Consider the following 14926-nt stretch of genomic DNA (forward strand, 5'->3'; position numbering starts at 1 on the left):
AAATATCAATGCCAAGGCTGAGAGGATAAATAAAACCAGATATGGTGGAATACATGCGTCAAACGCCGTGAAATGAAGACCGAGTGCGATCCACTGGGAAGTCGACTTAGCTGTCTAGGCAGCATAGGCTTCGTTGCGGTATGGGTACTCGCTAAATTGCACATCGCCGTAACTTGAAGTCTTGACCTTCGAGGGGTAGTAGCCACCAGAGTAGCTAGCATCGCGAGAAGGCATGGAGGGACGCTCAACAATGCGAATACCGGGTTGGCTGGGGTAATATGCGTAAGCTTCCTCGGCTGGGGTGGCGCGTGAGTATGAGTTTTGTAGCGTTGTACGGCCTCCTTCATTAACTCGGTACTGCATCACATGTTCGCCACGCGACTCAGGAGAGCGGTGCTTCTTGCTGCTGCGGTGAGATTTACGCTCCCGTTCGCGTCGGTAACGTTCATACTCATCCTCGTCATCACTCTCAGGGACCTGAGCTTGCATCCTTGTGCGGCCACGGCCGCGGAGGTCGGGCTCAGGATACGCGCCACTGAAGGTTTGAGCTCGAGAGATGCCTGGAACGTGGCGACTGTAACCCTCATTGGGCATAGTATTCGTCCGTCTGGGAGGAGATGTGGTGGGTGCGCCAGTAGCTGTGGCTGACTTTTGCATATGAGGACGAGCAGTAGGAGGAGTGGCCTCGATAGGATCATCGACAACCTCAGGCTTGTAAGCCTTCTCGCCGGTGGATCCGCGTCTAGGTTTGGCGGATGATCGACGGGCATCGTCATCATCAGCCGGAGCAGCGAAAGGAGAGCTGACGGGAGGGGGGGTAGGAGCGGGAGGTTGAACCATGTGTCGAGAAGCGTATGAGCCTTTACTTCTAGAGGCCTGGATGTAGTTGAGTGCAGCGTTGGTCTTATCCTGGTATTCCACGGGAATGGGTGGCGGGTGCATTGAGCTTGTCGTGGGAGGGACCTCCTCGCGATGTGATGACCGATCACGCTCACGTCGCTCATCGTGCTTCTTGCTGGACTTCTTCTTCTCGGACTTTGATGAGATGGGCTCGCCATCAAAGGTCTCAATGTAAGGCTGCTTATGTCGCTTCTTCTCCTCAGTATCTCGCTTGCGGGATTTATCGCGACTCTTCTTCTCAGCACGTCGCGCTTCCTTCTCGGCCTCCTTGTTCTCCTTCTCAGCACGGCGAATGGCTTCGTCGGCTCTTCTTCGTCGCTCACGCTCACGCTCCTTCTCACGGAGTTCTCGAGCATACTCCTTCTCTCGCGCTCGTTCCAACTCTTTCTCCCTCTCCCTCTCTTCGCGCTTTGTGGTCTTATCTTGATAAGACTTTTCCCTTCTCACAGTTCGAACTCCCTCGAATATATCAGCAGCGCGAGGATGCTCATCCTCGTAAGAACGAGAATAAGAGGAATAACCTCTGACGGGCGATGGCTGTCGGTCCGTCTTGTATGTGCGGTCATTAGTGCGAATTTCGTATTTATATGTTGTAGATGTAGGTGTAGGTCGACTTGATGAGGGGCTCGCGGTGGCTGAAGCAGAAGGGCGACTTGATGCGCTCGCAGCAGCCTTTGCCCGCATCTGCTCGCGGAGTTCTGCTAACCGGGCCTGATCATCATAGCGTTTTCGCGCCTTTTCGTCGGCCAATAATTCGTAGGCGGTCTGAACCCTTTGAAACTCGTCCTGCTTCTGGGCCTTTAATGTTGGGTCTTGAACCTTGTCAGGATGACACTTGAGAACGAGCTTTCGGTGCGCAGATCGAATCTCGGGCAGTTGCGCATCCTTGGCAACACCCAAGATTTCGTAAGGGTCAGGAGTTGATGTAGACATGTTGGGCGAATTGCTTTCGACTACCGGTTGGGCTGAAGTCGGGTATATAGGTTAACAAATGGTAATCGTGAGGCTGTTATTGCATCGATCCGAAGGTCGTCGGAAGGGCGAGGCTTTGGCGGATCTTGGTGAGGCTGTCAAGGGATAAGGCAGGGCTGGATGGCTGTATGTATATTAGGCCAAGTTGGGAATTCTCCGGATTGGTGTTGTTGTCCAGCGATAGGAGGCGGTCGCAGGATAGGTGGTCTGGGCTTTGGGGGCGGTGTTGTTGTTGGTGTATTTGTGAGTCTCGTCGCCAGAGCAAGGTGAGTGGGTGCTCGGATTTGCAGGGTACCGTAGAGCCAGGCAGAAACTTGTACTCTATACTTGCAAGTGTAGTACTGGATCAAACGAATGACCAGAGTTGGCAGGCGAGGGGGGAAAGAAAAGGAAGAATTTATTTACGTGAGCAGCCGGCTGCTGAACACGAGAGAAAGTGACGATGTGAGTATTTGGTGGTGTTGTTTGGTTGTTCACGTCCACAGTGGAACAGAGGAACAATGCGGGAGAAGGAGACCAGCAGTCGTTGGGGTATTGACTATTGAAGAACAAGAGCCAGATGAGGTCACGGGCAAAAGCGTGGCTAGCGACAGGGGAGAGTGATTCGTTGGTACAAGGGTCGATAGTGAGAGGACGGCGGACAGAGAGACAAGAGTTGACGATCAGACGCCAGGTAGTAGGGGGTCCACGACAGGCTTGCTGGAGGGTCGCCTTTGGTTTTTGGGGGTGCCGGTCAGAGCGGTCCACCTGTGTCGTCTGGTGGTGCGTGGCCCTGAGCTGCTGCGAGTGGTCGCTGCTGGTCCAAGGTGGTCCCCCGAGGGGTGCTGTAGAGTGTAAGCGGCCGTAGATGCGTAGGTAGGTACTTGTTGGTCCCTCTTTCAGATGGAGTCGGTCCCGTCGTGGTCTGGTCTCGCTGTGGTGGAGTTTGTGAGCCGTGACTTGGTTATGGGACTCGAAGAGTCACTTGGTCTGATGAATTTGACCGAAATACTCTGAATAGCTTGGTTTTAAAAAAGAGTCAATCAGACAAGTTGAAGTCTACTAATCAAGACAAATGGATTGACTCGCGAGGCGTGTATTTGTAACGAGGTGGTTGGGTGTTTTCTAAGCTGTAACTGGAAGTACCTCTTCTGTGCCAAGAACTTCCTGCCTGAGGTTCCTGTTTGAGCAACGATGGTACGTATCTCTTGGTGGAGTGAGCAGAATCGAGTTGCGATGGAAGGTTGGAAAACAATTGGGTGAGGGGATTCCGTCCCTTGCTCCAAAAGGCAAAGAATCAGGAACGTGGCGAGTTGATTTTACTTTAATTGTGATTCTAAAGCCCGTAAAGAGACTTGAAAGAGACTTCAGGGGTTTAAAACTCGCCCCCTTAGCCCCCTTTCGAGAACGCGGCGATGGCGATTTATCATGAGCTGACTAGCTTCTCCAAGTGAACTGACACGCCGGAGCGAAATGCTTGGTAAGGGATTTCTCTCTGCAATGCGGCCTCGGGCGAATAGCGTAGCGTAGCAGCGATGGAGAATCCTGCTAGAAAAGCCGGCAATGGAAGGGCATCGAATGCCTCTGAGAGTCCCAGTCCCGGTCCAGCCAAGAGCAGACGGGAATTGCTGGCAGCCCGCACGTATACCGGGTTAGTGAGAGGTCCGCCGGCCGTTAGTGGTCAATTGTACGGCCTCCTAGGCCCCTTTGCACTGAAATGGCTCGCTGGCAGACCTGATTCAATGACAAGTGGGCTTGTGGCGCGGTTTGCAAGAGGTACGCGGTCTTACGAGTCGAGACACGTCGAGGTACATGCGTCTCAGTGGCGAGGTCTACGGAGCTAAGTGTACCAGGTATGGTGAGTCAGGTTATCGCTCAAGTACCGCGTCACTGTTTCGCTGCGCGAAATGGCTGAGAAATCGGCCGCGGAGCGCGATAAATCAGTGTGAGCCGAAGAACGAATAACGGATTGAGCATGATTATGATCATCTTCTCAAGGATGCAGGGTCAGATTCGGTGTCGGATTTTAGATCAATCAATTACAGGATTTGAGTAATCTCCATGTCCGAAAGAATCCATCCGTAGTTCCCCTTGAATAATCAATCAATCAGTCTTAGTAGAAGGCGATTCCGTAGTGGTGTACGAAAATTCGGTACCTGATTTTTCGGTTGCATAAAGCATACAACCAAGGTACCTCTTTAATCGAAGTGGCTGGTAGTGGCGAGTAAGACCCTTCAACTGAATCAATCTCTTCAGATCCAACGTGAATCTACTACCTCGGAGCCCGCGGTAGCTGATGAAAGCTGATGAATAGCTTGTGCGAACGTCGTAAGAATGAGCCACAATGTTCATGTATGATGAGGTGAGGCATCCGATGCTCCGGGTCTCACCAGATCATCCATCCATCGTCAATTCAGGGTCCGAGTGGAGATGTCACTACAAAGTTGGCTCGTTCATTGCTCAATCCGACGACTCCGTAAACTTTCTTTGTCTGTAAGTATCAGCCCAGGAACATCCTGACAATGCAATCGGCCCAGCAAAAGCAACATCGGTTCCCATGATACGCCTCAGGCGTTCATCAAACCCCGTGATGAAACGGGTCCTCTAACTGCAGACGACGGACGGTCATCACGGAGCCCGATCGGTAGCTGAAAGATGCCCAGCGGGAGGGGAACGGCAGCGGGAGGGAGCGGGACGAAGCCAGAGGCGGTGAGGCTGATGACTGGCGTGTCGTCTCTAATTTAGCAACCAAAAGCTGTATCTAAGCCAGCTGAATGAATAGCTTACACGAGGCGGTGCTGAGCGAGAACGATATTTTCTATTTCAGCATTTGAAGCGAGGCTGAATATCTAACGATTGAAAACTGTCTCCATGAGGCTAAGCAGAGTAGAGTAGAATGGACCGATGCTAGGGCAAACTCGACACCAAAGTGAAGCTACTGTGTGTGTTGAGCCTCTCTCAGATTGGACGACCAAAGTGCAAACATACATAGCCCAAACAACGACCTATCACTTTTCAACCGTCGATAAGTTCTCTCACCCCATCCCATTGGATCACCAACATCTATGGGCTGACTGGCTTGCTCCTTGTTGGGCTGAACACCGCTGAGGCCATCTGGGCATGAATTGCAAGACAGCATCATGCCTGCACCGAGAACGATGGCATGAAGTGCAAATGATTCCCCCACCACGAGAACAAAAACTTAGATCGTCGATCAATTACTCGGTGTGTAGAGCTCCAGGGATCGACGTCCTGAGCTCTCAACAGCTCTGGAGCTAAGAACAAGCCAAGCTCCCTAGCTGTGCCCCTGGTGATATTCGGAGAATACATGCGGCGGTCAATTGCTTCAAGAAACTTGCACGTAATCACTATAGCGACAGCATCCCATGAGCTTTTTAGCTTGATGCTCAGCTCGCTTGATCAAACGATGCAGCTAGAAGCTCCAGCAAGGTACGGAGACCATCTCCAAGATGGGTTTGTAATTCTGGTAGCGCGCGATTCTATTCATCAATCTAGTGCAATAGGCGACCTGCTGCAGCAGACATCCCTGAATAGAGACCCCTTGTGGTGCCGGATAGTGGTAGTGGGCGCAGGCCATGGCATCACGAGGCCTGCATTTCCAAGTTGCACGATGTTCTTAGAGTCTCGCTTCACCCCCTGCAGCCCGCTCTCTGTGGAAAAAGAATCTCGTTGCTATGGCTTTTTGATCAATGTCCTGGAGGCTCATGATAATAAACAATGATGAATTAGAGAGCGAGATACTCGGTGAAGGGTTAAGAAACGCTGAGAGATGCCTCCACAGTTAGTGAGATACCCCCACGATGAGCAAACCACGGCGGGTGAAGCGCATGTGGAGTGATAGCTTCATGAGCAGTATCATGATGCGATGCTACACCGGCCAGACACACGAGCATTCCTGCAGAAGGCTTCTCTATGGTCTCCTCATCCGATAGGAGATGGACCTGCAGAGAGGCAGTGGACACAAGCTGACAAAGACCAATTAACCAGGGAGGAAATGTCCAAAGATGGTGGTGAGGGGCATTCTGTTTCTCTGCATGACACCATCCAAGAGAAGACTCGAGTCCTATGGTGCTGCAAAATCCATCACATCCCGCCTATTTTTTCCCACTCATAAGCGCCTGTGTGACGAGCTGTGATGAGTGAACGAACCACAAATCACCTTGTTTCCACTACAAAAGTTAATGATGTTCTTTCCGTTCCCGATGAACGATCAAATAGTCAGATGCTCCCCCAGATCAGAGACTCGTGGTCATCAGCGTCATGGCCCAGAAGCCGTTGGGCTGAACAAGGACAGAAAAAGAAGGCCTGATGTCTAGTACGTGATTGGATAGTTCTCCCCCATCTCGGGAGAGGGCGGGGCCGCCAACGGGCTCTGCATCTGATCACATCTCTGTGATACGCCGACCAATCAAGATAAGCATCTCTGTCTCTGAATGAGGGCTTTTTCCCAAATGGACTGTTCAGCTCTAGGCTAAATCACACATTCCTCCATATGTCAGTAAGATCAGGATCAGCTCAGCACGCGTAAGACTCTTCAGGTCTCCGTATCTGGCCAGGTTACAGCCGGGCATCTGAACATCTGAACAAACAGAAGACCAACCTGGGGAAAGACAAAGCCAACCCAGGGCCACCGCCAGAACGAGCGAAAGTCAGGGAAGATCATCGACAGTTTTGTCCAGGGGGTTGCTTCCCAACTGAGTAAAGAGCGTGGAGCGTGCACGTCTCTGATAGGTATAGCAGACGGCAACGATTGATAGAGGACCCTCCTCACGAGAGCTATCTAGCCGTCTCGAGGCAAGGCCGGTGCTTGAATCTGATCGCAGCATGTGGCTTTTGGGGATCACAGGCCTGGGCTTCTAGGCTTATCCCTGGGATGAAGCGCCAAAGTACCTCTTTGCCGCTGCTTGCTGCGTAGAGCTACAAGCTGAGTGAGAGATGAAACCTGAGTGGCAGCAAGGTTCTAGAAGAGTTCTGCCTCTGAAGCTTCAGAGAATACAAACATTGAATTCCCGTTCCACGACAGTCATTGCGAGACACGCCGTCGTTCTCGTCCCTCAAGCGCAATGACATACAAGACGTACCACGATCATACGGTTGACGTTAGGGCCAGAAAATCCAAGCGTGTGGCCCGGCACGAGTTCCTTGACGTTGTTCGGTAGCTTGCGATGGAGGGTAAGGCACCACGTGGGTGTGCTCTTAACCAGACGTCAAATTCTTGGATCCGGCTTTTTTTGTTGTGTCAAGATCAGGTTTCCAAGTTTTGAAGAGACAAAGCTGGATCATTGACGATATCCACCATGTGAGCCCAAGAATGTTCTACATAGTATACCTTAGTTATTGTAAACTTGATCCATCTGACACCAACTCTACAGCTCGATCGATACCGATACCCTTTGGCGATCCCGCGATTGGCGATGTCATGACCCCTCGCACGCGTCTAGTTAACGACCTCCCAAACTCCAGGGAACATCCCGCCTGCACCCGCGTCGGTCAAATGCCTCAAGGGCCTGTACCTAGACAGATCATCGTCTGCCATGTTTTAAATTCTTTTGCTTCTTCCCGAGCGGTAAACGCGGGGTTGAACTACCGTACCTGATCTAGCTCTTGTAAAGTCTTCAGGCTTCAGGCTCAAAAGAGACAAGAATGCTTGGCTTCGCCGCTCCCAAGATAGAAAAAACACGGGGCTCCCAAGCCACGCTATTGGGCTGAGGGTATCACGACAAAGACTTGCGGTGAGCAGGAATGAAATGTGAGGATATGGCGCCCCTCTTGGCGGAGCCCCGTTGGCTCCCTGCAGCATCAGGCTCAATTGGTTTATTTGTTTGTTTGGATTGGATCCCTTTTTCGATTCTGTAACTCGGACGACCATGATTGTGCCTTGAAGGGTTTTGATTGATGTCAATGCTATAGGCACGCGGAGGATTATCGTCGGACTGGTCTTGTTTCATGTCCCAAGGGATGAGATTTCTTTGTCTCCTTGGCGTCTCAATGGGAGGGGAATGGCTTCACCGCAAGATCTAGTAGATGCTAGCTTTAGCATTGGTGGGAAAGGTATGTGACTGGCTCATGCAGTTGATCATCCCCTGATGTTGGGGACCTGTTCCTTGAAGTCTAAGAGTTGATCGTGGGCTTCAGCTCAAGTCTAGGGTAGCCATCTACAGACGAGTCACTACATGGCAAAGACATGACGCGACATTGTAATACATTGATGAGAACAAGGTTTTAACTCGATTGAAGGTTCAATTAGCTCTCACCCCTCTGCACCTCGAATAACCATTGGGACCACGTTCATGTACTACGACTGCATTACAGTTCATCCGTTGGATCCGACTACGACTCCAAGCTACCCAATGTTGGTTCACGACGAATACCACCACATCGATCAATTGCATCCCGATCCAGCATAATGCAGATGGTGCGTCACAGCGTAGTAAACATATCAGTAGCCCACAACCGTCTGCAATAAACTTATCAAGAAAGCTCTCGCTTCGTCTTTCTTTGAGGCCATCTCTCTTTTCCCAACGTGGTTCGTTGGGCATCAACACGAGCCTGAGTCTAGGGTAAGCCGAGAGCGAATCACGGGGCTTCGATATGGCTCTCGTCCTCCCAGATGGGGAGATCCAGGTCTACTACGATGGGCTTGTTGAACTGTTTCCCTCCTATGTGGGGATACCGACTCTTCATGATCGCTGCGTTCACCACACACGTCTCTCGACGTCCCATCCTCCCAGCGAGAGCTGCCTGGTCGCTCCGTGGCGAGGCGGGATCCCCTCCCAACCCGATAGTGCCATGAGAGACGTGTATATCAGCTGGGCCAGATCCTAAGGTGTATGGAGAGCTCTCTGATAAGTCAACGAAATGACGGACGTCCGTTACGTCAGGCTCTCTCATACTTGACCCATATCGACCAGGATGGGAGCCATCGTTAGCAAGAGACGGGGCCTTCTTCCCTGTCAGATCTATGAGGCAAGTTTTGTTGTTGCCTTCGCCAGGGTCTTGCCAGCGTTCGACACTCTCTTCTTGATAGGCGACATTTCGACAGCTGAGATCCCACCTCACTCTCTCAGCACCTCTTCCGTCATGAATGTGGCCACAGACAGCAAGCTGTGGTCTCACTCGCCAAAGCGCCTGTCGAAGAGCTTCACAGCCGGTAGCGCGACGCTCATCCGTCTCATCGCAATGCGTCCTTGCTGGCGTGTGCGTCACCACAATATCTGCGTCAAGCGGTATAGACTGCCAAAGCGACGTCAGATCTGACCAGTGGCTGGGATTCTGAGGAGCATCATAGTAAAACGCCCATAACCCGAAACGTGGAGAGTATGGCGATCCAAAGACTTTGAATTGCGTACGCGGCCCCGATGAAGATTTGAGGCGGACAGTGGTTGATTCGTGAGAGAGGTACGTTATCGAAGGCGAAGACGTGAACAGCTGTAGACACTCGTCATGAGACTGCGGATTCTTGTTGTGAAAGTAGAGACCATGCTCAGCGTAGAACTTTGGGTCTAGAGTGAGGTCATGATTTCCTGATGGTCACAGTTAGAGGCTGCTACACTGTCCCATGAGGAGGCATACCAGCAATGACGATTTTGGCCTCAAAGTCCTGCTTCTCCAACCAAGCAACTGTCTTGGCAAGCTGAAAAGAGATCAGCCTCGGTGCTTTGTATGACCATCAGGAGCATATGGGCCAGTACTACAGACCTCTGCGTGACTCCCTTGGTTGGTCAAATCTCCAGCGTGAATGAGAACATCACCCTTTGGGAGCTTGACCTGGCAATTGTGGGTATCTGAGATACACACAATTCTGGTCCTTCTCCTCACGACAGCTGCCATGGCGTCGACGGAAATGGAAATCGTTTACTCCAACGTTGAACTGAACCCAAGGATTTGGTTGACTTTGTCTAAACTCAGGAACCGAAAGTGTAAATGCTAGCGTTTGTGAGTTGTGAGGAATGAGTTTTGATGGAGACCATCAGCCATGCGATTGCGGAGTTGTCTAAGACAAATTCTCGGTCCCTTTGAGAAAATGGAAGACAAACCCATGTCAAGTTGTTGAGATTCCAATTGCAGGGGAGATTAGTGTAGCTCCGAGACGGGAGCGTCCGTCCAAAGCACGCTTTGAAGTTTCTTTGTCGTCCCTGAGTTGAATTGAGGTTCAACGTCTCGCTTGTGCCCGGGAATGCGAGGATGATGTGCAGGATGCAGCGCAGATGATGGTGGATCAATGAATGGAGGCTCTCTCTCACTACTCAACACCAAATCAAGGCTGAAGAGTATTATCGCAGCGGATACGGAGGTTCGTCTCAAAAGTATTTGCCTAAGATAACTTACGCCACAATTGCTAATCCCTGTCAGGTACAGAGGTATACAAGAGATAAGACAGCTTACAGAGGGACTGCCCTATTAAACCCCTATAGTTATAGGGCATTTAGGGAGAATCTTTAAGTATTTTACTGGTTAAAACTGCTATAATTTAATTAGAATCAGCATCTATTATCTCGCTAGATGTATTTCTGGTATCTTATCAAAGGTGGGTCTCTTAGCCACAGTCTTCTTCGGCAAAGACTTTTGAGACGAACCTCCGTAACTGTCAACGTCAAAGCACAGACAACGCCGCAGGAATCAACAAGGGATGATGGTGCCAGCAAGGAAAAAGAATGCTACGTAATTTTAATAGTGACGGAGGCTGCGATAATGAACCGAGATGTTGGAGAAACAAGTGCCGTTGAGTTCTGTGGGACCGTCTCAAAAGCAGAGTACAGTGCACAGACAGTGTCCCGCTAATGAGCACTAGAAGCACTAAAAGGACCCTAAATGGCAACCTCTTCACCTTGTGGCGGCCAACTTCTTCCCGTCTCGTCTAAGGTACCTAGGCATTGCTTGTCATTTTCTTGCTTTTATTCTTTGTTCTCTCGCAATGACTTCATCTTTGGGGATTGGACGGAGATTGAGACGTTTGGCAGTTATTGTTGTTTTCGTTGCTTCTTCCCCCCTTGTACTTAATGAGAAACTTAAAGCTTTCACAAGGCATTGATTCGTAGGTGCTAATACATTCCCTGTCAATTCATCGACAGGGCCAGCTGACAACGTTCCATTCCCAGCGCAACGGGCCAGGCTTTGGAGGGAAGCTAATCTCGGTATCAACTCATTGAGTTAGGAGAGGCCGATTTCTCCCCATATCAGATGAATTATAATAACAAGAGGGCTCGATAATTTGTTACAAGCGTGTATCCGTGCCTATTCCCAACGTTGAGATTCGTTTGTAGCGCATGATGCGTGACCAAGCAATTCCTTGCTTCACAGGTGTGGAAAAAGCAACAAAAGACCCGGTCTCATCAAATGAGCCCCTGTCAGTGGCTTCCTCAACCCTGGCGCGGCTTATTCTCATCAGGGGAAACGTTGATTTATTCCCCTTCCACTCGCGAGCTTCTCCCTTTTGCCCATTGAGCAATCAGAATGAAACAACCGGCGGCGGCAACTAAGGGGACAGGGCCTAGGGGAGAAAAGAAAACTCAGGACCTTGATCCTAAATGACAAAAAGACTTGGGCAAATTTGCATAAATTCAGGATATCTTTTGCTGAGTTTGTTTTGACACCTTATATGAGGGTCCGGTGTTTTCTTTCTCCCTGAGGCGGGCTTACCGCAGACTGTATGTATGATGGCCTGGGGGTCTTCTATAATTGAACGAATGCTTTTATCTGAGCTTTTCTTTTGTCAATGCTATGGATATCAATGGATGGTCTGTATTGATTGTACATGAAGCGTGCATGCGTGGCGTAATCATGTCTCCTCGCTCGTATTGGAGAATGGTTCTAGATTTGTGTGCACCTCTCCAAGTCACCCACAAACAAGCTCTAACCTGCCTCGTAGGAAATGTCTCTCCATCATTCAAACTCATATCCCATCTGAACCTACTCCGTAGCCACATGAGCTTTCCTTCTTCCTGTCCTTGTCAAATCACAACTGTATTTCCGTCAAAGCCCACTTAGAGCTCGCTGATTCCGTACAGGGGGGCTTGCAGGGGATCTAGCCCGGCTGAGGGGCCGTGCAGGCGCAGGTGCAGGCTTCATCCAGGTGCTGCCCGCCAACACAGTGCCAATTTCAATCTGCCAGCCTAACCAACCAGCCCCCCTCAGGGAAATCTCCCATGGATCATCTTTCTTTGTCTTCTTGTTCTACCCTCTCTTCTCTGCACAGCTCTCTCGGAGCCCGACGCGCCTTCATCGTCCCAGCCATGATATCTCTGTGACGACGATATCTTGATTGTTGGCTGACCCAAAGTCTATCCCGTTATTCCATCCACCAAAAGTTATCTTAGCGACTTCTCTTCGCCATCTAAACCGCCCCTTTATTACCGGATCCTTCGTTACTTATCCCGACCCGCATACGCACCGCCGCTTGCGTCTATGAACAATACCTCTCCTTTAATCAATAGTTGCTACTCCAAATTCAGGTAGCATTGACAACGACATCATTCCACTTTCGATCATCAACATCTCAGAACAAACGCCATTCGTTTGCCGCCCTCCACGCATCCTCAAGTCTCTTATTTCGAGAGGTCGCGGGCGCCATCAATATGGCCACAATGGCACCCGCACCGACCTCAACCGAGAACATTACTCCGCCTCGCAGCAGTCATGGTCATTCAGACTCGTGGGGATACAACATGCCCCAGAAGGAGGTACGAAGCACGGGAGTTGCCACATGATGGCCGCTACCCCAATTTTTGTCAGGGCGAGATTGCTGATGATTTGGCAGGATTTTGATAATGACATGAACGCTGGCACGAACCATGACTATCCTCAAAAGAACCATTTTACTACCCAAAACGGTAACTCGAACTCTTACCACTCGGGCATGGACCGAGTTGGCCGAAAAGTGAACTCCCACGATAACCTTTCGAGTGCCAAACTCCACAACTCTGTTGACGGAGCGGGAGCGCGCTACATCAGTGAATCCAAAACTACCCCGGCTTTGAACGGTAACTCTTGGGGACAAACCTTCGGCCCTCAAACTGAAGACGAATACAGCCGCAATGCGGTACCTATCGATCGAGAAGTAGTAGTTGTTGATGAAGGCTCCAAGTGGATTCACCGCGACAAACTGGCAAGGATAGAGAGTGAAGAGCTTCAAGCTGCTGGCATATTTGTTCCGAGAACCCGCAACCACAGCAAGCAACGACGGGACCGAAGCCGCAGCGCTATGCGCCGTGGTACTGACGCGTCGGAAAATGGCCCTAGATCCCGAAAGAACTCGACAGCTGTCGAAGGACGAAACCCCGAGATCGCAGGCGAATCGTGGGATTTACGTACTCCAGAAGAGATTGCGGAGGAGGAAAGCAATGCCTATTTCACTTCAAACAGCCACAAAGGAGGCTCTCGCATTCCTGTTGCCAAGGTTAGTCCAGCGCCCATATCTGTTGATCGTTTCGAGCGAGCATCGAGGAAAACGAGCGAGAGCCCCGACGATGAACGGAATTTGACAAATGAAAAGACTCGACCTGGAAGCGCGCACATGATGAAGGGATTCGACGCTATGTCGGTCAATAGCAACCACAACAATAGTTTACCCGCACCGAAACGAACCGCCACCGATACTTCGCCCAAGAAGGCCACGACTGGCCCAAGAAAGACGTCTGGTCCCTCCAAGACCGGCACGGCAGCTACGGGACGACCAAAGACGAGGTCTGGCTCTATTGGAAATAGTATCTCGACTCGACCTTCGACCCGATCTGGGGAATTGTCACCAGGAAACAAGGCACCTGAAGGCGATCCCCCGTGGATGATCAACTCGTACAAGCCCGATCCTCGACTCCCTCCTGATCAGCAACTCCTCCCAACTGTCGCCCGACGCCTACAACAGGAGAAGTGGGAGAAGGAAGGAAAGTTTGGAGATGTCTATGACAAAGATTTCCGACCGCTGAACGACAACGAGTTCGGCAAGCCGGATCAAGCCGATCAGGTAGAGAAGTCTGAGGAGACCGACGAGAAGCAACGAGAAGCATCACCACCAGAAGGCGAGTGGCCACTCAAGCTGGAGCCTACAAAGAGTCCAACTCAACGCGCTGGCGGATATTCTACTATGCCCAAGATCTCGGACAAGCCCCAGAACAGCCCACTTCCAAGCCCAAGAACACCTCTTTCGCCCAATGCACCCAACGCACCCCAAGCGCAAGCGCAAGAACAATCGAAGCCGGAACCGTCTACTGAACGACCAGTACAGCAACACCCGCAACAACCACAGGCTGCTGAAGACGACAGCAAGGGAGGCTGCGGATGCTGTGTGGTCATGTAAAGACTTAGTCTTCACCCAGCCTGCCCATGGTCGACGGAACCACGATATCGAGGATACCCATTCCCTTCCCTACGTGTCTGATAACACTTACGACGTAACGAATTTCCTTTACAATCTGCTTGCATTCAGCCATTGTGTTAAATCGTATCATACCAACTCAGCCTGCTATCTCTTTAGCGACGCAACTGCCATTCCCTTTGTCACAACTTTAGCGATCCGTTCCACCCCATCCGGACCAAAAGATAGCGACCTTGTCACCTTGACACCACTTCACTCGCGGAAAGGTCAAGCATTCACCGACCTGACAGGCTCAAGCGGTAGGCTGTCTGAGATCTGGTGATGTGAGAGATACACGTCTTCCCCGGAGTCCTTCATTATTTGTATTTAATTATCGGCGTTCGAGCTTCTTGTTTTGCGTTTTGATAGTTGAGTGGTTTTGCCGTTAAAATGGTACTTCTTGTTATATTCTTGCCAAAGGAGGAGGGGACATGAACTGGAGTGGGATGATAGACTTGATGGGCCTCGTGGTGGGCGCTCTGACTGAGTGAGCGAGAGTCTGGGTGATACTGGCGTAAGTTGGTTCTAGCGACTGGAACCTGCTCATTTATCTTGTTATTAGAGGTTTTTGGAGAGCGAAGTTGAGTGAATCAATAACAAGACGTTAAATTATTAGATACTGTGTCGTTTTTGTGAATGACCTCACGCTCTTATTGTTGCTTTGAGCGTTCAGAGGTATGTGCCAAGAAACCTTGAACAATTGCT

General features: G+C 50.7%; 3 protein-coding genes; 1 reads left to right on the forward strand and 2 right to left on the reverse strand.

Moving 5' to 3' along the window:
• Positions 1-114: 114 nt before the first annotated feature.
• On the reverse strand, positions 115-1833 carry FFUJ_13732 (uncharacterized protein; the record flags this gene model as incomplete). Its single annotated transcript, XM_023581675.1, has 1 exon — positions 115-1833. One exon carries the CDS (start codon positions 1831-1833, stop codon positions 115-117), a length of 1719 nt encoding a protein of 572 aa, XP_023434337.1.
• Positions 1834-8448: 6615 nt separating this feature from the next.
• Positions 8449-9702, reverse strand: FFUJ_13731 (related to phosphoesterases; the record flags this gene model as incomplete). XM_023581676.1 has 3 exons in its annotated part: positions 8449-9395; positions 9445-9505; positions 9571-9702. 3 exons carry the CDS (start codon positions 9700-9702, stop codon positions 8449-8451), a joined length of 1140 nt encoding a protein of 379 aa, XP_023434338.1.
• Positions 9703-12455: 2753 nt separating this feature from the next.
• Positions 12456-14164, forward strand: FFUJ_13730 (uncharacterized protein; the record flags this gene model as incomplete). XM_023581677.1 has 2 exons in its annotated part: positions 12456-12551; positions 12629-14164. 2 exons carry the CDS (start codon positions 12456-12458, stop codon positions 14162-14164), a joined length of 1632 nt encoding a protein of 543 aa, XP_023434339.1.
• Positions 14165-14926: the final 762 nt, after the last annotated feature.

The sequence above is a fragment of the Fusarium fujikuroi genome, chromosome FFUJ_chr08, assembly GCF_900079805.1.
Source record: "Fusarium fujikuroi IMI 58289 draft genome, chromosome FFUJ_chr08".
NCBI lineage: Eukaryota > Fungi > Ascomycota > Sordariomycetes > Hypocreales > Nectriaceae > Fusarium > Fusarium fujikuroi.